General features: G+C 39.9%; 1 protein-coding gene across 2 annotated transcripts in view; it reads right to left on the bottom strand.

Moving 5' to 3' along the window:
- Positions 1-27,815, bottom strand: part of RASA3 (RAS p21 protein activator 3) — a 129,129-nt gene that overhangs the window by 63,988 nt on the left and 37,326 nt on the right. For both annotated transcript variants that reach the window (XM_068180237.1, XM_068180238.1), the window contains exons 2-4: positions 27,234-27,351; positions 15,879-15,982; positions 4,029-4,123 (exon numbers count right to left, since the gene is read on the bottom strand). In XM_068180237.1, the coding sequence (XP_068036338.1) occupies positions 4,029-4,123; positions 15,879-15,982; positions 27,234-27,351 (317 nt within the window). The remainder of the gene's footprint in view (positions 1-4,028; positions 4,124-15,878; positions 15,983-27,233; positions 27,352-27,815) is intronic.

Raw genomic sequence — 27,815 nt, forward strand, 5'->3', positions numbered from 1 at the left:
ATGACAAAAATAATAGAGCAGGTCCTGAAAGACAAATGACTATTAGAAAAGAAACATGTCCCATATAAAGTGTTGCAACATCATGTTCCTACAGGCCTCAAGCAGCTTACAATGTTCTCTCTGCTGCTGCTAGCCCCTCCCCTCAGCTGAAGTTGCCTGATTGTTCATAATCTAGTTCAATGCAAAAGTTAAGCCATTTTCAGTAATAGCTCAATTCCTGCTCTACTTCTCACTAAAATACTTGGGCTCATGTACTGTCAGACACTGGGCATTTAACTCTGGGCACAGTCCTGAGGAGGAGGCAGGCTCCATCAGAATATAGGAACTTAAAATTCCTTCAGCTAAATACACACAAACCCACCTGGTTATAGCTTTGTACCTCCAGAACAAGCTTCTCAGTCTGGAAAGTTAAGCCATAAATTAAACATTAACGGCTGCTGTCAACTTCCATTCTGTACTCTATATAAGAAAACGTCTCGATCACATTTAACATTTTATTCTAGATTTAAAAAGGAAATATTCAGGTATCATGTCATTTCATATTTGTATGCCAAACACAAATACAAGCTGAAGTTTCATCATTTGTTCTTCACAGAGCAGCTCAAACTTAACCACCTAGAGCACAACAGCTGTTTCATCACCCAGCTATATCTCAACAGCATCCAGGGTTATCTACTGACAGGACTAGAGAAGACTATGCAATGTGATATCTTCAAACTAGTGAGAGCAAAACCAGCCAGTAAAATGTGGGGGCATTGATGTACCAACAGAGTAAAAGGCTGTCAACTTCAAGGGGCAGCTACAGCCCACTGCTGACGGACACAGCACCGTGCTCTGGCAGCTACTGCTTTCCACTGACTCAGGCAAAGGGAAGTTCAGCTGCACCTGATGATCCTGATTATCTCACTAGGCAGGTTTGCTAGACCAAATGGTGAACCAAACCCATAAAACGGTTTGGGAGGGTTGTAATGCCTGCTCTGCATCTGTTGGCTGAGCAGCTGCATAGTCCCACCTCTACAGCTCCATGTGAGACTGAACACAAGGTGCTGGTGAGATCACAGGCCTCTCAGCAGCACTCAGCCCAGACATACAATGCCCTCATTTTTTCTTCAACATGAACAATCATGCCAGACTCCTTTACTTGCTGTCAAGCAATAAAGGGAGGTGGCATTAAAGCATCTGCCAATAATACTCATATCTGTGTAGTCTGACAATTAATGTAGTCCTGCTGTCAGTAACATTCTTACCTGCAATAAAATTTATGAAGCCATAATCTCACTCCTGACAATACAAAGCACCTTTATAAGAGAGTAAGAATTGGCAATGTAGTAAAACCATAAAACTAGATTCAAAGTCTCAAGCTAAACACCTTGGAAGCAATCTGCCATAAAGTTATACAACATTAACACTTACGTACTGATTTTTTAAAGTATACAGGAACTCACACAAATGAGGTACAAACCATGCTGAGCAAAATTTTAAATTCCTCTCATTAAACTTCAGATAGCTCAAAATATCAGTTCCTATATCACAAATGTTATTATCAGTAATTTCAAATCAGTCTTTCTGTTCTGAAAAATGAGGTACCACATCCCAGAAGTGGGCCACAAGAAACACAGCATCCAATATCACTAACATTTGAAAAATTTGAAAGTATTTGAAAAATACATTGGTTTTAAGGTGGTTTTCAGTTTCTGACTGTGCTGGCTGCTCTGCTTAAAGCCTGGGTACTTTCAGACTTCACACAGGGTAGGTAAAGGTAAGTCCCTCATAGGTTTATTATTCTTACCCAGTTTCTTTCATATCATGGCCTAATGTATAAGAAATAACTAGAAACCTGGTCTCTTTTTTAATTTCTCAGTCTGACTGCATAAGCCCAAGCAAGTGACATTCTTTCTGACATTTACTCTCACTGTATTCAAAGTGTGGGAGCAACAACAGCTTACCTTAATAGAGTGCTGTGATGCATAACTAAATAGCCATGAAGAGATCTACAACATGGAGACCAGTACAACAGCCACTGGCTGACAAAAGCAGAAGATGCAGGAGTTTCCTGGCCTACAGCTCAATGTTTGATCCACTAGATTGCATTGGATAAAAATTGATAGTTGCCACATTAAGACTACCTTTGTTCTAGTATTTGCATGATTCACTGCAAATGTTAACTATTAAAAATTTCTTGAACTATTTTCTTTAAAACTGGAAGAAAACTGAGGAACATTGTAAAAATACGCATCATTAATACAAGTATTCTATTTTCCCTTACAAATCATGAAGTGCTTAGGACAACTGAGATAATGCAAATGTAAAAGATACAAACAAAAATTTAATTTGGCTATCTTCACTTGCATAAGAATTCATACAAAATATTTACAGATTTGCTCCGATTGTTACAGAAAAGCAAGCCCTCTTGTAGTCTCAACATAAAGACCAAGGAACATTTAAATAAATGGATAAAATCAGAGTATCATGTAAATCATATTTACATTACTAGTAATAAATGCTTATCATGGAGCCCAGAAACAGACTTTATGAGTTGGGCTCTAGTAAAGATGCAAACAGCAGAAGTGATAAACTGCACAATTATGAACAGAGAACATGCTTCCAGCAAATCCTGTGCTCCTCATCACTCAAAGCTAGAGCTGTCTGCACCTTACCACTGCTGCCCTAGAAAGCACCCTGGTCTAAAAAGCTTCCACAAATTCACTCTGTATAAATATTGTAACAAAACAAACAATGCAGAAGCTTATCTAAATACTGGCTTTCTTCAACTGATAAATTACAAAGGGAAAGTTTTCATATCCTACAGGAAATAAATGCTTAATCTATTGTTCTAAAGGCACTGTCATAAGAGGCTTTGGGGTAAGAAGACAGGGACACTCCAGGGTAAACAGAATAGATCTCATAGTTAAAAAGCCTGTTAAAAGCCTTTCCATCACCAGTGACACTGAAATGTGGCATTAAAGAGGATCAATATTTTACAAGAGAATGTCACAGGCTGAAGAGGCTGTCCTGAGGCTTTCTTTGCATCACATGCACAACAGTGTATTATTTGTCCCTCCAAACAGAAAGAAAACCTAGTCTTGCATGTATTTTCACATACACTTCACCATACATGACCACACTGTATGCTGGAATGTGTGTGCATTTTAAGTGTCATTTTCCAACCTGGTATGTGCAGACTTGCACACAGACTGAAAAGCCAAGACACTGTTTCCAACCCTACCATACAGAAGTATCTAAGTGGAATTTCCCCTTGCATTTATCTGAGACCTTTGCACAGGCCAGATATTCATGTCTCCTCCTAAACAAATATTGTGGTTCAAAAGTGATCTGTAATATATACTTACAGGAGGAAAAAAAAAAGTAACTGGAACAATATCCTGCTATATCATTTTGATTTCTTGCTTTGTTATAATGACTGTTTTCACAAGACCTAATGTCATAATAGAAAATACAATCTGCTTCAAAAGAAGAAAAGTACAGAAAGAGGAGTCACACTGTGTATAAAAATTCAGAAAGTACCAAACCCTAAATGTAATTTAGGACTGAAGTAATACAATTATCAACATTACCATTGTATGGAAGAGGGCCTAGAGATCTGGCAAGGAAAGTTTTTCACACTTAAGATCTACTTGTTGCCATTCCTGTGGCAATCTGCCAACATAATTATTTTAAACAGTACCTGCAGATACTATTTTCAAGACTGCTCCACCCCCTGAGGAATCAACTGTTATTTATAGGGCCTGAAGTTATTCAGTACTTGAGATAAACACACCCTCCTTGTATGAGTGACCTGATAGTTTACATTGTTTTAATTATTTTTGTAGGTAGAATCCTGACCCCCAGTGATTTATACACACTTGTAATCCACCCTACACTTACCACCAAAACCCAAACCATACTAAGAGGCAATGCTTCCTTTCTGTAGGGAAGCAACACATCTGTCCCAGAGCTATGAAACCCATGAAACTGCCATGGCCTTGTTACAAATACTCTTTGCCAAGATATTTTTTTAACCATCTCACCTGTACTTCTGAATCAGCATCAACATGCTGGAGTTGAAACCAGGTGTCTCTGTTATGGTACTTCTGCAGATCTTCTTTCTGTATAGCTACCTTTCCTGAAATAAAACAAACCAGAGGCACAGTTTAAGACATGCTGTAGCTCTACCAAGATATACTGCCATCAAAACCAAGTTGCAAAATAATGATTTAGGGCCTGTCCTATTCAATAAAGGCTTTAGAGCAAGGAGAGATATTTTGGGGGAATATTTCTTTACACAATACATAATGATGAACACGATACTGATGGATCATACAGTTCTGATGAGCATCTTTTTCCTCTGCATTTTGTGAATGACTTGGAAATTCCTAAAATCCTACTCACCTAGCAGAGTGAAGCACTGGAGATGGACAAGCTTGTAAATATGCTTATAACAAAAACATTATTATTTCTCTGACATGCAATTAAACTTGTGGGAAGTAAAAGCTTGGAAACTGTTGCAGAGATTTTTTTTTTTTTTTGTGGCTGATGTCTGTAACAATCCCAAATTAAATGTTCCACACATGTTAATGCCAACAATATTTCAGGATGAGCATTTCATTGTATAGTTTTGTAGGAGAAGGGAAACAACTAGAGATGTCAAGTCACAGCAGATTCCCATATCTGCATTTTGGGGCCCTGTCAACCTCTCTCTCACTCAAATCTTTCAGACTTGGCATTATGCAAACCAGAGCCACCCAAGGGCTATCCCTGACTCTAGAGAAAAGTTGAGGGGAAAACCCACCCCAAAACACTGAAGAGTTTTCACTCTCATGTTTTTATACCCCTCTTTTTAAAACATTCTTCCGTTTTAAAACAAAACCAAACGATCTGTTGTGGTGGTACCATAACAGCACCAGTTCCACGCTGTGAACTAAGAGCCCGCATGCATGCAAAGGGTCAGCGCAGAAATTTCTGTCCTGCCCACGCTCTCTCAGGCCGTATGTAAAGCACTCTCTGAGGAGCAGTGAAACTTTCTCCGAGCGTCCTTCTTTATATACACAGAGCTGAGTGTGGCGTGCCTGAGGAGCACGTGAGCCTCGGGAAGCTGCTTTGGGCTGGGTGGCTCCCCAGGCACGGAGCAAAGCAGCATGTTTGAAGTGAAAGAACCCAGGGCACTCAGAGACACTGACTGACAAGGCTCGTGGACGCTGGGGTTTGGCAATGTGGTTGTGTAGATTTCTGCAGCTAAAGTGAGTTGCTCACATAAAGTTTGCAACCACTGCTTTGTTATAAAAACACATACCTTCTTTAACCAAATGTTGTGAGATAAAATTCACCAATGGTTATAGTTTTGTGGGAAAAAGAATACCAAGGCTACCTAAATTTATGCAGTTTGACCAGATGTCAGTAATGCATTACCCCAGCAAATGTTAACACATTTACAATGAAAAAAAAAAAAAAGCAAGAACACAAGATCAAAGACTACAAAAATGGCGAACACAAAGCACTTTCCTTTCAAAAACCTAAAAGCTTACACAAGTCCTAGCAGCAAGTTATTACACACTAGCATTCCTTCAATTTATGGCCTTTTCCTTTAGCTGGATAGCTTCACCCAGCCCTCCTGCTTGCTGGGCTATACCCCATAGCATGTTGCAGCTGCATTCTTCTGTCACCTCAGGCTGTTTCTGATGACAGTTTCCAGATTTCCAGTCCCAGATCCTAAACTACCCTGCCATTCTTCCACAACTGCCCTCCATAGTATCTGCCAGGGTTTCTGCTCTAGCTTCCCTTTCAGAACTCCTGACCCATTATTTCTAAGTCTTGTTCATTCTGTCCTCAGCACCATCCTCTCACTGCTTGGCCTGCAGAGATCATCAGACCCATCTCCTGTCAAACATCTAACTAGAAATTAACAAGGGAGACTCTTTACTGGATAAGCAGAGCAAGCCACTTGAAACTTGTTGGTAAAGCAATATTTAAATTTCACAAGCCTACAAAATAATATGGCAGACATCTGAACTGTGCTGAACAGAAGACACCAAGTTATTCTGCTGAGAATCCACAGGATGCCAACTGTGTTTTTTCAAGGCTTCTACTTTTATTCTCCAACCACAGTGGTTTGTGGGGAACCTAGTTTCTCTAAAACACTTTGAGAGGAAAACATTGAAATGCATGACCTTCCACTAATTGCTTTGGACCTCACTTGAAATTGTTTACTTTCACTGATAGCTATCCTCACTCTACTCTTTAATCTCTTGCAGAAATCCTCCACTCAACAGCAGCGTTGCGCGCACTTTGCAAACACTGTTACGCACACTTTGCAAACACAGTCACCTGCCATCATCTCATTCACAGTCACCTCCATGTAAGGAGTGCCTTGCAGAAAACTTGAGGATGGTTTCCCAATACCTGCATCTGTACGTGGCATAAATGGTGTGATCACTGCCTCCCCTCTTTCAGCAGGGAGTTCCACTGCTCTCTGCATCAAGGATGGCAGGGTAACCCAGATGGTTCTGGTCACAAAGTCAGTACAGGATTGCAGCACAACGTGTTCACAGGCAATGGCACGTGCCTCCAGCTCTAAGGGAGTTAACGTGGTGATACAACTGTTTTGATTAGGAAACTCTTTGAACAGCACTGTTTGCTCTGCACACAAGCAAGTTTTATTAATGACTGAAACTTATTGACTGGGCTGGCTATTATCCAGGGCTTTTCACTGCATACCAAATGATCCACAAAGAAGAAAAATCTACTAGGGAAAAAGAAAAAGGTGGCAGTAAAAAGAGGGCCTACAGTTTGGCCAGTCTAAACATATACAAAGACATATTACTGATAAGGCAGAATGCTTCATCTTCCCTGATAAACAGTTCTCTGCAAACACACAGAGGAGCTTCCCTCTCAATTTGTTTATAACTCTTCACCTGCACCAGCCATGTCCATATGCTCATCCAGCTCACATTCCTCCTCCTCATCACCAGACCTACATAAAACACAGTGCAGGTGCTGAGCACGGTCATGCTTCTGCTCTGGTCTGCACAGTCACTGCTCTTCCACTGGCTGACCTACATCTGACCTGGCTCAAACAACTTCCACAGCACCAGAACTAGGCTAAATCTAGGCCAATAATCACAAGCTGTTGGCACCTGTCATTTGACCTGACACTACACGATAAGAACCTGTAATTCTCCCTGAAGATAAACCCCACACGAGAGGTCAGAAAGATTTACCACCACTCATTTAAAGGATGTTTTCCTCTTTGTGGTTCTTCAGCATGCTCCCAAACTCGAGCCCATTGTCCTGCACTCTTTCTCAAGACTTGGGTGGCTTCCAGACAGCATCAAGAAAGTCTTAAATCTTGCACCTGAGGCACCCAACCACTCCTGCTGGTTTCCTCAGAGTGGCCCCAGGCTGCAGAGTCTGTTGAAGCTTTTAGACACTGTATGGGAAGAGGCAGGAAATAGCCGAGCTTGTTGAACAAGGTAAGGTGTAATTTCAAAACTTATACTAAGTTTCATTTTTAGAAGTTAGATTCTCAGCGATAACCAGCAAAGATGAATTAAAAACATTCTTCTCATCTGAACTAATTTCTTTCTGAAGCCTGATACTCACCAGGACCTCAGACTGGGGGAGGACAGGAAAACCTCATACACTCCTGCGTGTGTGTTTTCCATCCATATGGCAACATTTTCCCTATGACCAGCCCCCTCTCCACTTCAGACTGAACAGATCTTCACTGCAACATTTAAATCCTAAACTCTGTGTTCAAAACAAAGGTGCAACATGCCACAGCTGAGCTCTTCCTTCTGTGAACCTCCCTTCAGGGAAAAAATAATATACCTATTATTGAGGAGACAGCTTACAGATTAATAAAGTTACTACCTAGGCCCTGGATGGTTTTAAGGCTGTGAATTCCACTTTATAATCCCTGGTACAGACTGATTTAAGAGCCTCCTACCTTCTCCACCTATGCATCCCCATCCTCTCAAGCAGGGCATACTGAAACTGTTGAGGAAATCAAGCTAATCTAAAAAAGCCCAAACAATGAAAATAAGCATTCTGTGCAAGGAGAAGAGAATAAGTTTCACGGGTCACATGTGGGTGGTGTTGGCATTTTTAACACAAAGGTTATTTCAATTCACCTGTTTTAGATTTTCCCCACTCAAGAGTCACATTAACATAGCTAGAAGACAGTAGGAAATCAGTAATTTGGGCACAGAGGCAGAGATTTTGAACAGAGAAGGGTAGGTATTTCTGGCTACACCGCTTGGGAAAGTGCTTGTGGAAGCACCACACCCTCAGTGCCCATCCCTCACTGGCTATAAACATGTTTCCAAAACAAGTCAATGCAGCCCATTAACCCGTCCCTGAACATGCCTAGGCTTGTTAAATCAGGGTCAACATCTACATACAAACGCTAACAGAATTTGGCTCAGGCATTCTCCATCCGTACTCAACCACCTTCTGCCCACATTACCTGTTGGTGACAAAAGTGTCAGGCATTGGTCGAAGGATTACATCCCACCTTTTAAGAGTAATTTTCTAGTTTGCAGATGAGATATGTCAATATTTATGACAGATGCTAGACTAGTAGAAGATTTCTTTACTGAAAAAGTAGCACAGCAGCAATAGGAAAGGAACTTGTCATTCTAAAAGGGCACAAGGCTCTACCTGAAACATAATCCAACAGTTATTTTACAGAAACCTAAAATCAGAGCATTTCAGGAGCTCTTGTACCTTCTCTTTAGGCTATCTTTATCTTGGAATACTTACACAGTGAAAACAACAGAATTTTGCACACTGCTGCCAGGTGAGCTGATATAATAATATCCTTCATTAACAATGACTGCAGTACAGTTAATTTACAGCAAAGGGTTAGGTCTGAGTCACACATTAAAAGGCCCCAAAAGTCTAATTAACTGTGTCTTCTCTCAGCGCTGAACAGAGACTTTGTCTCCTTCCTACATAATGCAGTATTAGGCAACAAGCGAGCCCCAAAGCTACTTTAGAAGTTGCTTCATATTAATATATTAAGTGCACAGACACATTGTATCACAGTATTGATTGAATATAACTGATATGAAGGGCCACAAAGAAAGTAGCTTTCAAAAGTTGGAAAGATTAGGGACAAATCAGAACCAATTTTGATCAACACTTTAGGCTGCGAGAGTCTAATGATCTCGAAACAAAAAGCATCACTGCTATTCCAGCCTACCTAGACGTTTATAATTATCTGCATGAAAGGTTATTTGTCTTTAAATAAAAGTACAGAAACTTTTCCTGCCTTTTTCAGGAACAGCACAAATTCACTCACCTCTCCCATAACACAGAAAAAGATCAAAACAAGCAAACTCCCAACTCCCTATTTCAGAATTACAGAGATGCGAATTAGGGGCAACTTAAGGCTTCAGAGCCTTAGAAGCAGCAGAATTGTTCCCTCCCGGCTCCTGTGCAGTGCACCATGAAGCACAAGCACTATTAGACCATCTGCTACAATGGGTAAGAATTTAGTGGCAATAATAGCAGAACACTTCCAGCACAGCATTAGGGCATCCACAGAGAGTACTGAGGTATGTGATATTCATGACCCCAATTTCATTTGTTTGGGTTTTTTAAACTAGTCCAAATATACAAAGAAATCACTTAATAATTCCATTTTCCCCTTTGTGGGATTTATATTTTATAATAAGGCAGAGAAAAATAGGCTGTGGACAAAATATAGCTTCTATCCTTAGTCTCAATGGTCACAATGCAAGAGATCTCACCTGGCTTCCATCTGAATTTCTGCTCTCCCTCCCTGCTAAAAACAGCAAAACTCCCAAAGAACCCTCCTCAACCACACCTCTGGTATCAACTCTGCCAGCTGCTCTCTGGGCCCTTACAATGGCCCTACATTTGAGACACTGGGTATAGCCTGTGTTTGATTGCAGTGGGAGAGCAGTCCTGAACTCCAGGCTTGCAGTCACCGCTGTCTGCCTTCCAGCAGGCACCAAAACCCTGAGCATGGCACCTGCACAGAACAACCACCACATTCATTCCCTCATTCTACATACAGACAATATTAAAACTTGTCCTCATGTCAGGAGGAGGACTAAATGAAAAGACAGTCGAGGTTCTAGCACATTATGCTCAGTAGTTTTGTTTGTATCTGTATTTCTAGGATGAAGAAGAAAAAATACCACCTTTTGAAAGCTCTACTTTGGTTTCCTGCTCTTGGGACCACCCATCAGGTTAAAAGATATTGTGAGTGCATCCTAACAACTTATTCTATGCAGAGAGTATTTATTTTAGCCTTTCTATGTAGCTGCAGAGAACCTTTCCAGGATAATTGTAGTTTGTATCTTTTTGAGACTTGCCATTGTGGAAGAGTCATCTGTTTCCTTTATTTCATTAGTAGTTGTATTTGTATCATACTGAGTAGGTATACCACTCCCACGTCATCCACCAGTACATTACAAAAACAGCAAACCACTCCTAAGCCATGGTCAGGCTAGAAGAAACCAAGGTACACTATTTTCTACTGAAATTTTCATCTCTGCTTCATGCTCCATTGGAGGATCTTTCCTGCATTTAACTAGCAAGAAGCACAGTTCATCAGGGATGATTCTTTCAAGTTTTTTTCTTTTAAACCAGTGAAATACTGAAATAAAAAGGTGATGCTTCAGCTACATTTGGTAACAGTTACCTAATAACAGTAGGTGGTTTGCTTGGATGTTTGGTAATAAATTATGGCAACTCTACAAACATACCTCTTAGCTTTGGAAGCAACCATTAACAAAGGCACAGGTAATTCAAACATGCAAGCCTCAAACAATTTAATTCCAAGGTGTTTTCATTTGTGCCTCCAAGAGCTATGAGTTGCTTTCATCTACTTTAGTCCAGATTAGCTAAATTTAACTACTTCTGAAGGCAAATTTGTTTTAGTGCTTTACTTTGCTTCACCTCATCCAGCATTAAGCAGGAAAAGAGTTACAACCTGCCAAGATACAATGGCCACAAGAGTCTCAATTTGTCATACAACACACCTAACAACCTGTAAGAAGGTGACTTAGAGCAGCTAAGTTATTGTAAATTAACAGAACCATACACTAGTCTTCTCCCACTGGCTTTCTGCTCCTTCACTGAAAAGCTTTAGCACTTCACATCTGTGCTTTATTCAGCACTATTCCATCCCCATCAGCACAGCAGCATTTTGTTCTATTCAGTTCCTGCTTAGCACCCATGTAGGCAAATCAGTTTCATGTATCTCTTACCAAAACAAATGAAGTGCTGAGGTGAAAAAAACCAAACTGTCTTAAGTAGAGGATAAATAATTGTGTACTTGTCACCTGAAGGACAGATGATATCAACTAATCTCTCACCCAAGTGTTAAGTGATTTGGTGTGGCATATTTCCTGTTTTTGATCTGATCTGTATGTTGAAGGTCACAGCCTGGCAGCCCGAGCTATTCATTACACACTTAGAAGAATACCAGCTCATGGCATGTCACAAACATGGTTTTCCTCACTAAATCTAGCTCAGTTATTGAGGTGTGAGAAGCCCAGTTTATTGTTATTGCAGACACAGCATGTCTCATTCAACATCTCTAAAGAGCTGAAAAATATCAAAACAATCGTTAAAGAACATTTACCTGATTCAGCAGCACTACTATGCTAATATTCCTTCCGCTGCATCTAGCCAGAGACAACTTTTTTCCCCATTATTACTGGAGGGGCACCAGTTGAGTTTTTCAAGTTAGCCCCATCTCCTCTGTGTTTTTCTCATTCTAACAACTTGAAGGAAATAGCTATTCTACATATTATAGACACATATTCCAGCAAATTGGCCTATTACTGCTATTTGATCATTCAGAAACAAACAAATGTGATTTTAAAATGCATTTACCATTGTCTTCAGTAGTATATTTCTTACTCAAAGTATCTCAACATACTGTATAAATCAGTACATAAACTCTATCCAGTAACAGTCAATATCACTTAAACAACAACTTAAAACTAGTTTACTTTCACAGTAACTATTTGCTATATTTTATCTAAAAAAAGAGAAAAATAATATTTCAGATTCACTGAACTCTGCATCTTCTTCATTATATTTACATTTCAACCAGCATCCAATATTCTTCCAAGACACAATGGTTCAAAAATTATGTCTGTTAAGCTGACAAAATCCCAGATGACTTAGCAATTATGATTAAGAAAATGCAAATGTAATAAGCAAACATGCAGACTCAAAAGACATCTTTATCTGCAAAATCCTCCCATCCTGTATGCCAAAATACTACAGCATGTTCCAAAACATATCTGCTACACATGTTCCAGTTTTAGTTTAGTTGGCTCTTCTCAGAAGTTTGTGTCAGAGGTTTCAGGGGGTTCTTGTTTTTCATATTCTTTCTCCCACATCTTCCGGCTTTTGGTAGCTTAACCATTCTCATCTGTCACACACCGAGTTGCATTTCTGAAGTTAAAGAATTTACCATCACAAACTTATACTCCATATTTGAATAAATAAAAGCGTGCCTGAGCTCCAGTAACCCTGGAAGTCAGTATTGTAACACCAAGAGAAACTCCGGGAAACATTTAACAGTGAACCAAAAGGAATTGGTTCAATTCAAAAAAATGCTAACCAACCATCTACAAAAAGTAGCTACTTGCTGAATTCTCACCATTTTGACCCATATGCACACCCATGTTCTCCGTCTCAAAACCAGACAAAAAAACAATGCAAAGAGATGTCAAACATTGCAAATCACACATAGGTAAATTCACAAGCTCAGTAACACATGGACTTCAGTCTCTCCTGGATGGAAGACACTACCCCCTAACTCCCTCCTCTGAAAACGTTCATTGCTAGATGAGCATGAGTAGCCATGTTTTCTTCAACAGAAGTCTCTCATGATAACAGAATGTTACTAGTCATCTTTAGAAAGCAAACAAAGGGCCTCTGACTGCAGAATTTGGTGGTTCAGGGGTAACAAGCTCATTTTAGCTCTACGCTGACCATCCTTTTGAGTAGGGACATTTTCCAAACCTTCCTTGTTCAAGCCTCTTCAAGAAAAGGTTTAAGTCTTAAAAATGAGCTGAAGATACACATAGAGCAACTACTACTTTTAGATGTTACAGACTTTTACTAATTTAAGAGTTTCCTTGTTCAAAAAAACCTCTACTGTTGAGCTGTGCAGCTGCTGACTTCCATACTGAAAACAGCCACAAGCAGTTACTCCAGAGCACTGTTCTCTTTCCAGAAAAATTTCCTACTACAAGCAGAACTTAAGACAGTAGTACCAAACTGACAGTAATTCTGGATTTTTTTTTCTTCTCTCCATTACTATATATCACACTTCCATATCTTTGAAATGCTTTTCAAAACCTGTCTCAATAAGGAGGAAGGGGAACAGAGGGAGGAGGAGAGGAAAAAATACTACAATACATAATATGCACTGTAAAATCTCAATATAGACAGGAAACACCAGAGTTTTGACTCCTAGTGCTACATCAACACTGTCACCGAGCCATATGGTTTGGTTAACACACTGGAGAGAAGGAATGGCATCCAGGGGAACTTGGACAAGCTGAAGAGGTGGGACTATGGGAGCTGTGTGAAGTTTAACGAGGCCAAGTAAAAGGTCCTGCATATAGGACAGGGCAATCAGAAGTTCAAACACAGGCTGGGTAGAGAATGGATTCAGAGCAGCCCTGAAGAGAAGGACTTGGCAGTGTTGGTGGACAAGAAGCTCAACTTGATCCAGCAACATGCACCTCAAATTTCCAAGGGAAGTGTATCCTGCGGCTGCAACAAAAGCAGCATGACCAGCAGGTCTAGGGAGGTGATTCTGACGCTCTAACTCTGCTCTTGTGAGATCCCAGCTGGTGTACTTTGTCCAGGTCTGGGGCCCTCAACACAAGAAGGATGTGGACCTGCTGGAATGAGTCCAGAGGAGGGTCACTAAGTTGATCAGAGGTCTGGAGCACCTCTCCTATGAAGACAGGCTGTTCAGCCTGGAGAAGACATGACTCCAAGGAGACTTTCCAGCTGCCTCAGTGCCTGAAGTGGGCTGACAAAAAGGCTGGAGAGGGACTCTTTGTAGGGCATGTAGTGATAGGACAAGGGACAATGGCCTTAAACGAAGAGTAGGTTTACAGTAGACATTAGGAACAAATTCTTTTTTGTGAGGGTGATGAGGCACTGGAGCAGGGTGCCCAGAGAAGCTGTGGGTGCCCCATCCCTGGAAGTGTTCAATGCCAAGCTGGATGGAACTACAAGCAGGCTGGTCTAGTGGAAGGTGTCCATGTTTCAACCGAGGTATTGAAACTAAATAGCCTTTAGGGTCTCTTCCAACCCAAGCCCTTCTATGATCCTAAGACCAGTACAGCAACACACCCGTTTGCCTACCTGTGGATTCTGCAATACATGCATAAATTAACATTGCCATTTCCTGAAGAGAGTGAAAAATGAAAACTTGATCAATCATTCAAGCATGCAAACAAAAGTCTTTATATTTTCTGCATGACCTCTTCACAAACTGCTCCCAGAACCTTGAAGATTACTCTAGCAGCTCCTGAATAATTCCCCTCCAACATCAGAGCTTGATTATTAAAACATGAACTTGGGAAACATGGAGAAAACAAAAATATTTTCACTTCTCTATCGGCAATTTCATGTGTCTGACATGTATTAAGTGGTTCAAGAGACTGTTTTTTCCAAGAGGAGTAAAGCCCTGAGCAAGAAAAGTCCCTGGCCTGTTGATGGGTCACTGCAGCTGTTGAAAACTGGTGACACACAAGAGATCAGGTAATTTCAACAATGAAAAACTCATCAGTTGAAAGAAAGGAGCTGTTACTTTCAAAGTACAAGGGAAACCAGACATTAGAGAGAACAAAATGCTTTCCAAAAGCTCACTCAACAATCAGAAATTGACTCCCTCCTCCCCAGGATGCCATACACACGAGCTCACTTACGGGTAAAGAGAAGGATGACCTGCTTTCCCATGTAAAACAATAATTAAAGAAAAAGCTTGTGTCTGCATGACAAATTACTGTAATGTAAGGATACCTGCACCACCACTCCATGGGTTTAAGATAATAAATTTTATGCCATCATACAAACTGTTGCTCAACATCCTTACACAACTTCCTCTCTATAACCTCTGTGAAGATAGCTATAGCCATCTATTTCAAAAGAGATGAGTAACTGAAAAAAAAAAGTCCAAAGTGTTCAAGTGACTTAAAATAGAAACTGTTCCCCTCAATAACAACTAAGCTTTTACAAAGGTTTTATTCCCAAAGAGAAATGGAGTGTCACACAATTTGCTGTAGATTAAATGCACAGCAAATAATATCTGGGAAAGCAGGAATCTTGTCAATCTCAAACAGGCACTGGAAGTCTTTTAGAGCTCTTCTGTAGGTGACAGCTTGCTCTGATACACTCCACAAAATTCTGTCGTAATTGTACTTGGGGAACCTATGGCCAGTAGCTATTCCTCTGCTTGTTGTTAGGGTAGCCATAATTTAACAATACTGCATGCATGCAAGTGTGGGGGCCCTGGAAAACTGCAAGACTAACAGCACTGCATTTAGGGGAAAAAAAAAAAGTAACATTTGCAGTAGCAAAGGAGTTTGTCAACATTTAAACAAGGATTTGTAGCCTGTTTTAGTTAAACTGCAATCTGCATTCACTATCAAAACAGACAGTGCTTTTCTCCCCAACTTTTTTATATATAATATGTAATATTGAAGGCATTTTTGACAACTGACAGAAGAAGGACAATACTGAGCAGCACTTACCACTGTCATCATCAGTCCTATCAAGACCCCCAACTCCTAAGACTACAAATGACGTAAAATTTAAAATCCAAGAGAAATAAGCTAAAAGGAAAGTAGTAATTTATGAACACATACCTATGATGGAATCCCTTCGAAAAACGTCTCTGTCAAAAATATAAAATGACAGATGGCGAAAGGTCCGAGGAATTTCACAGTAAAAGTCTTCTCCATAGAAGGGGCTGAGTGAACAAAAAAAAAAAAAACAAACAAACCAACATAACATACACACACACAAAAAAAAAGGAGAATAGATTAGTGTTGGTATCCTGGACAAGTCAGTGTGTTTATATTTCACACCCAGAATATCACTCTGGGCTGTGATGGTCTTTCCCACCAAGGAATGCTCACTTTTAAGTACTGTTCCATTTTTACTCTTCCTAAATATCTTAAATGCTCACAGAACAAGATTTTTTAATGACCAAAAAAGAACAGATACTTCTTTCTATCTGGAAAACAAGCATCCCTTTACAAAGGGGGCAGAGACCACATTATTTGTTAACATACGGTGCCTTGAAGGGCAGAGAGAGGCCCCTGCTGCCAAAGAGTGCTTACAGTAGACCATTAGGATAGAGATCACAAAAGCATACTGAACAGGATAAGAAAAACACAGTATGGTTCATGGGTTTTTTTTTTTAAGCATTTAATATACTTAAAATAAAATGCCTACAGCCATTGCATCTTTTCTCATCCCCTGCAAAGTTTCTTATTTAAAGTCAGATTCAGTCAAGTGACAGTAACTAAGCCTTGGAGCTGGCACCTTGCTTGTTACCTCAGAGCACTGAATATTTTTGCATAGTGGAATTGTATAGATTTTTTTTTTACAGTAAGACTTTTTTTCCCAAGACAATAAAAAAAAAAAAAAAAAAAAAAAAAAAAGGAAAGTACTATCTCAGCATGAAAAGCTCTTTAGGGACCTAAGGGGCTTTCTTTGGATCCTACCAATTTAAATAGGGGAAAAAATTCTCAGACACCTGACAGCAACGCTTTCAGTTTCTTTCTATCAAATTACATGGTTAAGGATTTACTCCTAGGAACTATATGCATATATCAACATTATTTATTCATTGACAGGTCTACCATTTTACACAGACCTTTCATTCCAAGTCACTCATGCTTCAGTGGATCTAAATGAGTGGATGCAATTCAAGTCACATGGACAAACACAGCAAGCACTGCAGATGTAGACTTAAAAATATATCTAATTCCAACAGATCAAAGGCTAGCAAATTTTTTCTTCCCCTCTTAAACACAGACCTCCTTACTGCTTTGGTTGAGCTCAAAAATGAGACACAATTGTGCTGTAGTTTAAATCACTATTACAATTTTTATGTTAGAAAATTAGATATGCAGAAGTTATTAACAATTCCATGAATAAACTTTTAAATTTTTCAGAATTTTGTCAGGAAAGGTCATTTCCCTGACTTCTTTCAGGGATGTTTTAAACCACCCTATGTTGTCACTTGTATTTCTGCCTATAGGAAAAATACACTCCCTCAAAATCACCACATTCCCTCAAAAGCTAGCTGACAAGTCTCCCTTAAAACACAAAGGCACTGCAAACTAGCTCATCAGTCTGTGTTTGAAGGAAAAATGACTCGATAATTTCATGAAATCCAGTGACATCACTCAGTATTAACCAAGAATATTATTTAAGTCACTAATCCACTAGCCACACGGAAGAACAGATGTTGGATGAACAACAAAGCCCAAGGCGTACCCATAGGTTAAACTTCCATCACTGAAATGGTTTCCCATTCCTTGAAAAAAATGCAGCCAAGTTACAAAAACCAATGGGAGGCGCACTCAGTCATGCCTACTGTGAAGGCAGGGGAGGAAAACCTGACAGCTGGAAATGGCAGCTGGTTTGACTGTCCCAACTGCCCCATCCGATTCAGCACTCCTTGTTACATCCTCTCTACCCATTCTGCTCTGAGAAATTTCATTTGGAAGCAAGAATTTCACAGCCACCACTTCAGGCCCAAAATACCTTAATTCTTTGTTAAAAGCAGCTTTTACCAAACTGGGAGCTACATGACTGTCCCAGCAGCCATGCTTCTGCTGGCAGCCCCAAGGGCCTCATTCTGTGCACATCACTTGGTGCACGTTTTCACGTGCAGGCTTAACCCTAGGGGGCCAAACAAATGCATTAATATTGCCCAAATACCTAGTGCATTATACATGCAAAACACTTTCATCATTCTGAGCTTTAATACTCTATTCAGCCATAAAATTGTCCTTTCTGCTGGAAGAACATGACAGATGAATTTATTCACGAATGACCTTAGAATGAAACGATACTTAATGAACTGTGGATTATATATCCAATCCTCTATCAGCAATATAAGGGAAGCTTCAGGGTACTGCAAGTCTAAATGCAATACTAATACAAATGACTTACACTGAGCATAATTTAATGATTCTGGGGGAGGAAGAGCAGGGAAGAGACATCAGCTAGAACTTTTGGCAAATCCCCCATTAATGTTTGCCATGGGTGTTGAACAGAGGCAGAAGTCAACTAAGATTACACCAAAGCAAAACAAACAAGAGTCAGAAAAGCAGTGAGGACAACAGGAGGTACCTAGCCCAACGCACAGAATCAGAAAGACTAATTAACAGAAGAAATGCTGTGAAAGCTGACCTAGCCATGCAGGGACTATACCAGGTCACTACTACTGGCACAAGCTTTATTAGTCTGAGCAGTGCAGTCTGAGCCACCATCAACAGAAGAGAAGCTTTGTTCTGCTCTTGGCTTCTCCCCTCTGAGATCCTGAACCCCTTGTAGATTCACAACCTCTCATCACTCAGATAACACCCCTGAGGTGCACTGGTTCTTAATTAATTTAAGCAAGTGGGTTTCCAACACAAGCATACTCACTCTGCACTGGGTAATTAGCCAGCAAAGTTTTAACTGTAAGAATACACATCAAGATAAATCCGGTATGTTCCCAACCCAATCTTGTGTAGCTCTGCAGAAACAGTAACTTCTTTCTGAAGGAATCAAACGCAACCACACAAATACTTCCAGCTTCCACTTAAATGTGTGCTTTTTCTCCATGTATCTCTTCAGAACAGTACTCACTTTGTCTCCCACCAAGACCTGAAGAGCAAGAGGTCGCAGCAGTCAAATCCCCATGATTTATTTCACAAGCTAACTTATCTTGAGCGAGAACCCCAGGGCTCCAGAATGGTTTTTCCAAAAGAACAGCTAAATCCCTCCCCCAGCACCTCCTCTCTCTGAAAAGCCAGAATTTGTCTGATGGGGATTCAGTAAGTACTTTTATTTTGACAGCACAATTAATAAAAAGCAGCAACATCTGCCTACCCAGCTCTCAGGAGTCTGACAACATCCTCTAAAACAAATACTGGAACTAGCCCGGACAAAAACTCAGAAATCTTTCAAGAACCAAGTTCAGATTGAACTTACAGGTTTTGAGCTGAACTTTCCTTGTAGATGAATCAGCCCTACACTCCAGAGAAATTTTAATCATTCAAAGGGGAGGAGTGACAACGGGGGCCTCCTCCCCTACCCTGGCAGCATGGACTGCATATGAATATGATCACAAGGGCAGGGCATGGCCAAGACCAGTGCTGTCATTATGTCAGTTTCTTCTGGACTTCAAACAAGTGATGGGATCTAATTGCTGAGATCAGGAACTTGCAAGGCCAGAAACAGTGGATCTCCCCTGAAAAATGCAATTCATCTCCTTCCAAGCTGAACATAACTGCATTTTCAAATCCAGCTTCTTCAGTAAGGACTACTTACAGAACAGCTCTGCTAATTTTGTTTTAGTTTCGCCATCACAGCAACAAGAAGAGTATCAGCACAGGTATCAGCTAGTCTTTAGTTATGAAACAGGGCTTGTTCTTAAGTCACTGTCTCTCGTTTTCCTGATGGAGTTAGAAATGGAGAAAGATCTGTACCAATTTTTAAATCCTTGCTCCAAGCTTTCAAGCACACAAGGGCCTGATTAGCCTTCCATTCCAGGTACTCTCACTTCACACTCCTTTCTCGTTTCTTTTTCAGTACATGCACATACCTTAATATGTCCTGAAAGAGGGAAGCCTGAGCTCAGCAGTCCTTTTTCTTTAGGAAGCACAGGGCTCTCTCACTGCACAGCTTTTGTACAGCCTCTATCACCAACACGTACACTGATCAATCTCTCCTCAGGACACTTTCCCTAGTATGCTTCCACAGCTCTCACCACAGAAGAGATACACACAAAAAATAGTGTCAGACAGATACATAAACAGAGCAACCTATTTGAACCTTCAGGCATACTCACCCTTCCCTCAGCAAAAACTTGCTTGTTATGAATGCCCATGGCATGGGAGCAGGGTATGTTTACTTGGAATACCAAGAAAACAAAACTAAAAAAGATCCCTCTAGGTATTGTTTCACTCACAGCTGTCCAGCCCTCCCCATCTCAAGGTATCTGTTTTTTAATGTCTTCTAATGCATGTTTTGGCAGTGGATATTTCTAGGAGGAGACAGGGAAGGAGAGGAGAAAGAAAAATTACTGTGAATATCAAGTGGAATGAAAGTAAATAATGAAGAGAATCTATTTCAAACACAATAAACCCTCTAAAAAGGGTTCAGAAATTGTTCACATTTACATATTTTACTAAATTCTAGAAGCATACTTGCAACTTTATTTCATAGCTTCATATATCTACTGATATCACAATATTAACAGAGAGGAAAAGCTTTCATAAAACAAATGTTAATGTAAGAACATTTCTCTAGTTTTAGGCTGTGTTACAAAACCTCATGCTTGTTTTTCAATACTTAGGATTTGCTAAAGCAGTTTTGTTTTTGTGTTGGCACCAGTACTTCAGTGGATGAAGTGAAAGAGTTGCATGATGAATAATAATGAAAGCCCTCAAACCAGAATTCTTTGTGTATGGATTTTTTTAACTGCTTTTGTGATTAAAAGTAAGGACTATTAACATGCCACAGACAACTCCACATCCTCTGACTATTTTAAAAGGTTTAGAAATACTGAATTCATCCTGCTGCATGAACTGAACACCAGAGTTCACATCACCATGTGAGCAGGAAGCAAAATCAGTCTGTACAAAGGAGCACACTTGTTTGTTTCTACTACTAAGCTTTTTCTACTTCTTGGCTAATACTTTTTATGCTATGCTCTGCAGCATATGTAAGGGAGTGGGGTAGAAGAGAGAAGGTTTATTCAAAGCAGATACAGCAAGTCAAATAAAATCTGAATGCACTTCAGTCTCCTACTAGACACAAAACTAGGGAGACAACAGTCAAGTAAGACAGGCTCTGTAAAAGCCAGAGTTGGTAAATGTCACGATAGCTTTCTGACACAACTTACTAAAAATTATTAATATTACATTTGAAGCACAGATTTGGCAGAAGACATGCAACAGGAAGTATATGGCACAGGAGGCAACATCTAAATCCAAACACATCACTTATGCCCACTGTTGAGATTGCTGGCTGCAGTCTACCAGACACCCACTGAGCCTAAGTGAATTTTTTCTCATGTCACTGTGCAGAGACACTTGGATGAACAGTGCTTTGTTACACCCACAACCAGCCCTACTACACAGAGAAAAAAATAAAGCAGTGTGTATTTTCTCAATCCTGTGCTCAGAAGAGACAGACAGACACATGAGCTATAGTTATCAACCTCACTTGACAGTTGCTGGTTTGGCTCAATGAGGCTTACAAGGATTATGATAAACTGAAGCAGCAGCCATTTGGCCCCTGGTCACCTCCCAAAATATTCTGTAAGATGACACACACAAACAGCAGAAGTCACATTACAGCTGCATTTACTCTTTTTTTTTTTAATCACTCAAAGCAGCCTACAACACCAACAATTGTTACTCACATGGGTGGCCTTTCATATAGATAAACACTCTCATTCATAAACCCTGCCTTGGGTCTCAAGGTTCACTTCATTCTCCTTCTTCCATTAAGTCTTGCTTCCCTTACTGGCACTCTTCCCAGCTATATTACTTCCCTGCACAGCCATGCAGTCCTTGGCTTCAATAATATCCCTGACCAGGCTGAAGTTATACCCCTACCAATCTTAAGTCTTTCCTTAGAGGCTTGGGGTGTTCCAGAACTGAAGTTGTCATTAGGAATTCAAGCCACGGTTAGGTGCTGTCACAGCAGACCCTGGGAACCTGCAGGACTGAAGCTGCAGAACACACTACAACATCCACCTCAAGGCCTCTCTGCTTAAGGCCTCTGGGCTGGGGAAAGCTGTTATTTCAAGGAGGTGAGCTGGCAGTGTAAGAATGTAGGAACAGCTAATGGAGCTAACTCAGATACAACAGCTAATTTTGGCAACCCTCCAACTAAGGGAAACAACTTTGTGTTTAAAATTTGAGAAGTGGCCTGCATCCAAGATGTTATCAGAACATGAGAAGTTTAGCAACACAGTCATGAACTCCAAACACACAGGGAAAAAGGATTTAAGCAAAGCTAGAATTAGAAAATAACATTTAATATGGTAGTAGAATAACTTAATGAAAGTTCTGAGAGCTACTGGCTGAATTTGTTACCTGATCTAATTCTGAAACAAAGACAGAGAAACCACTTCTTAAAGAGAACAGAGCCTTAACTGTGAATTTACAATACATTTTAATATACAGTCACAAGCCACGAGCACACTGCAAAACAAACAAACAACCAAAACAAAAAACCAAAAAAAACCAAAACAACAAGACCAGGGTGGGAAAGTGGGGATAATTTGCTGTTTCATTCAGGCTTTGATCACTATGTTTAGCACGTGAAAAATTCCTCAGTGAAATAGTGGTGAACTAAATAATCACAGACTCAAGATGCTTGGCTCACCTCTCTAAAGCACACACTGTCAGACATTTGATTCTTGGCATACGACAGATTTTGCCTTTATTCATATCCTTGAAACAAATTTAGAGATGTCACATTCCTTCCATTCTTCACCTATGATTTGAGAAGCTGCCTTGATTTCCTGTTGCAGCTGACACTGCCCTTTAAGTGAATGGGCACATTTGATGCAAACTGCAAAGGCGAAGTCAGTCTTAACACCAACGATCCAACAAAGTTCATTCTCAGGAAATATCTGTAGCTAGGAAACACTCCTGGATGGTGGAGCCTGAAGTAGGGAAAGCTACTAATAGGGGAAGATAAGTGGTTTATTGAGCAAAGGGAATTAATAGGCAAAATTCTTGTCAGGCTGTTTACTTGCAGCTCAGAACTAAAGAAAATTTGTAGGGCTCTGCATTTAAAAAAAACAGTCATTCTAACATGCTCCTTAGGACATAAAATACACAAATCCCTTCACGTACATCTTTGCTAGGTTATATGGAATGGATCCAGATCTATTCAGTGTCTTTGTAGATGATGGTAATATAAATATTGAATGACAAATACAAAACAGAGAAGCATATTAAATCCTGGCTCTAACTGACCTCTCCCTCATATCTTATGACTTGCATGTGACCTTCTTAGAATTTAGTAAAAGCTTGTGCCAAGTTTACAAAAACAGTGCTGCTTGAAGAGTTCAAGATTCTCTCCCTGAGAACCTGGATTTCTTGGTCTGACCAATTCACATATTCACTATTCTTGCCCAAAGATCCCCAGAGAAGGGGGATTATTCTGAACTACCCAGAGCACTTTCACGTTGCTCTATGGTTTTGTAGGAACCCCTGCCCTGGTGGTAACCCACCCCTGACTTGTTTCAGTCAGACACTAAGTTTATTGCAGCAGCCCTCAAAATCTTCCAGCACAAGGCAGCAGCACCCCCCCTCCAGTTTAACAGCAGCCAAGAGGCTGGATGGCAGGAATGATTTAAGTTCCATATTGTAATTTATGAGCCCCACCTGACTGCTGAACAGAGGAGGTAAGATTCACCATGCTGGCTGCTCTCAGTTTTTGAGACACAAATTTAAATAAAGGGCATCAAGCTCATAGATATTCTCTTCAGAGCACTGGTAAGGGCACTTGACTGGACAACAGGATGTGCTGGTTCAATTCTTTTGAGTTCTGAATGATTCATGTATTGTTGATTTAAAAGGTTACTGCTCTCAACTGTCTTCTCATGCCTTTGCCACAGACTAATAAAAAAAGAAAATATGTTGCAGAAGATTAGGACCAAGCTCAGGGAGGCAACTTCTTAACACTGTCCCAGCATAAAACAGGAGAGGATGAGTCAGAGTCTGAAGGTTCTATAACAGATATTCCAAGCAAGCCAGAATTGGACATTCATCCAAGTCCCTCTGGGAAGGAGAGATAACTGCTTCCTTTTTTCCATCTGCTAGTTCTGTTTAAGCTTTACACCAGGAGCAGGCCTGCATGGAAAAATATACATTTATGCAATGCCTAGTAGAAGCCTAAAGAAGCTCAAGTGAGAAAAAAGTGTGGGGGGGGAGGGGGGGGGGAAACAGTAATTCCCAACTACACAAGGCACTGTATCAATTACAAGCCTTTTCATGCAGGTGAAGAAAAAAAACCATTCAGAAACACTGCAAAAGATGGGTTTCTCCAGGATAAATTTGAACCAGAAGACAACATTCCAGAATAAGTAGTGCTAGGACTGCATATTAAAGTCCTCCTAATTCAGATTTTCAAACAAAGCATCTTGTTTTTGTATAAAGTACATAAAAAATAATTTTTTGAGCTTTTTGGAAGATGAGGGAGTTATCAGCATTAGTAAAAATACAAGCAATTCTTAAAACTTCAGAGCAAGCCAGTCCTGTGCCAGACATGAAGTGATAGGAAGTAGAAAACAGCTATGAACAACAGACCAGAGCCAGTGATCTCCCCTTCAAACTGTAGAGGAGAACTGTGTCAAGCTGTGTCACCCAGCCACGCAGCATTTCAGGGAGGACTCAATTAATTAATTTAGTCAATCATTGGCCCAGCTTCACATCCCTGCTCCCAAACATTGTGTATCACTGCAGCAATATCTCAGAAAAACAGACCAGCACAATTCATGATTACGCTGGCAAGTGCCTGCCAAAGGAGCAACGTACATGAGAGCAGGAATTTCTCTGCTGCACAGGAATTACATGGCCCATAGGGCACGTAAGCCTCACCTGCCCAATAACTCAATGGGTTAAAACCATCTGTAAACAAGCATTAAAGAATGGAACAGCATGACTGGCTCCTCATCCCAGAATCCTACACAAACAGTAGGCAACTGCAGTAGGGTTTGGTATCATTTGAAAAACATCTTCTGGAAGTCTATGGATGCATTTGTTTTAAAAGATGTAAACACAGTCATGAAAGATAAAGTAGCTGTCTGCGTGTGCCTCGCAAAGTAAAAGCAATTCCTACCCACAGATTGGGAAGACATCACAGGATTACCATTCATGTATTTTGGATTTTTGTCTGCTTTTCTTTTATGGCCCAGAAAACAAAGACAGGGAAACACCTATAGGGCTAAAAGCAAAACTGAGTTGCTATCAATGTCTGTAAGCAAATATTCAGCAAGGTTTTCAAAAATAGTATTTGAAAACAGAAGCTAACACAGGGAGAAGGCAGGCTCCCACTAAAGACAGGAATTCACTAGTAAAAGAAAGAATGATGAAGGAGACCATCTTTATCCAAGTCTTAGATGAAAGAAAATAGGCCCATAATGGAATTTTGAGAGGTCATCTGGTCCCACCACTGTTTCAAAGCTGGAAGATCCCTATTATTTGGTTGAGACTGACCATTTAGAACCTATTAAAAGCCATCAGCAATAAACTCAAAAAACAACAAAATCTACTCCAGTGCTTCAGAATCTTTAGCAGAGATTTTTCTTCACAGTTAACCTTAACCTCAATTTCCTTCTCCACTGCAATTTGAGTTCATTATTACTTGCAATATCCATACTGGACAGACAGACCAGTTCCTCCCGTCTCAGAGTTTTGTTTTGGTAGAGGGGTTGTTTGGGTTTTTTTGGTTTTTTTTTTTTTTTTTATTTTTATTTTTTTATCTATATATATATGTCTACTATCATATCTCTCTTCTCTAGGCTAAACAGTTCCAATATTTTAATCTTTCCTCAGAGGTTATGTTTTCCAGACCTCTGATAATTGCTCAGTTCTCCCCTGAATTTGCATCAATTAACTTAGTCCTGTCAGGAAACTAGAAACTTTCCAATTTTGCACAGCCTCAGTGTACCTCTCCATCTATACAAGACAATCTAAAAACAGATGCAACATTTCCCACTGAAGGAATTATACTTGTTGCTTATTTTTATTACCAAGAGTTTATTTTTTCAATAGAAAAATGCTTGGATTAATTCAAGGAAATGACATCAACTATTCTCACATATCCTCACTTCCTATCTTCCATTTCCCTGTGAAGCACTAATGATCATCCAGAAAAAAAAAATTAACAATCCTAAAAACAGCAACAACAAAAAAAGTATACAACTTACAAAATCACTTTTAAAAAAACAACTGGTTCAGGGATATTAGGTTTAGGGATACTACATGTCAGCTAAAGGGGTGAGGAAGAAGGCGTGCAGAGCAATCTTTGGTTTTTGTTTGTATACTAGAAATAAAAGAGCATTAGCATCATCACTCAAAAATACCAAGGCTTAAAGATGCCAAAAATTAATGTGAAAGAACAATTAAGGAGACTTACAGGAATAAATCCCACTCAAATTCCTCAATGTGTCAGGTACTTCTGAGTAGTTGGGAGTGAGGTCTAGACATACTTCCTGAAGTACATTATTTCAATAATAAGACAAGTAGAAAATTCCTAATATATTACTCAAATTGAGAAAAGGGTGAGAGTTCTCTCTTAAGATAGGAGTTATGAACTTGATTGTTCCTTGCTGCTTCTTTCCTCTCCAAAGAAAAGCCTTGCTTACCAGAATATACATACATGCCCAGCCTAGTCCCCTTTATTTTTTATGTCTAAGGATTTCCAGAAGAAAGCATTTTAACTTTTGCTACATGCTTCTCATTCTGTTTCATTCTGTTTCTTTGACCTCTGCAATCTCATAGGAAGTGTCCAAGATAATCAGACAGGCATCTTATGTTCAAACCTCTCCTTTCAGTTACAGCCTCGTGACAGGAAAAAAAAAAAAAATTCTTAACTCAGCTCCCTAGGGCAGCCAGACCAATGCAAATTCTAAGCCTAGAAAGATGCAAAATGGAGTTAAGTGAACCTTTTCTAAGCTGAGATTTTAAAAGCTTAGGAAAGTACAAAACAAATATTGCAGAAAGAAAGGAGCACTGGTGGTACATTGTTAGGGAAAAAATTAATATGGATGCCTTGGTGAAGGCATTTTCCCTTAAATACAGGTAGGTATCATGACATTACTGTTTTTACCACCAGTGTTTTTAAAACTGGAGGAAGAATCCTATTCATCCTCTCTTCTTCCTTCAAGAAAGTATCTTTGGAATATTAAACAAACCTAGTAAGCAGATAATGAGAAGAGTTAACGGAACATTTATAGATGTATGTGTTACCATAATGACTTCTCTACTATTTTGGTCCTGAAAACCTCCTCCTGGTCCAGGTTTACAGTACAGTAGCAATCCCTCATCTTGTTTGGCCCCGGATATGTAGGAAGATTTTTAGCTTCACCTATAGAAAAGAAAGAAAAAAACCAGAAAGATTACATATTAAAATGTTATCCATAAATCAGTCATATGTCAACTAATGCAGTGTCAGCAACGTGGCTAAAACAAAGTATTATATTTTCCTTCTTAAATGTGAAGTCTCCATCAAACTTTGCAGCAGTTTCCTGTTTTCAAGGCAGCAGGTCCCGACAGTCACCAGGATTAGAGCTCAGCTAAGAACTCAACTGTCTGTTGCATACAATTTATTTACATGTATTTGGATGCAGACTATCTCCTTCCATACAATGTTTAGGTTTTGATCAATGTTCCCCTAAGATACCAAGAACACCACACAACATAGCAGCCAAGCTTTTCAATAAAGCCCACTGATTTTATCCTAAAACCATTACCAGAACACACCAAATGAGCTGTGCAGATCACAGCTCCACCACTCAACAGGGGTGTGGAGACTGAGAACAGTCACTTCAG

The sequence above is a fragment of the Anomalospiza imberbis genome, chromosome 2 (genome assembly GCF_031753505.1).
Source record: "Anomalospiza imberbis isolate Cuckoo-Finch-1a 21T00152 chromosome 2, ASM3175350v1, whole genome shotgun sequence".
NCBI lineage: Eukaryota > Metazoa > Chordata > Aves > Passeriformes > Viduidae > Anomalospiza > Anomalospiza imberbis.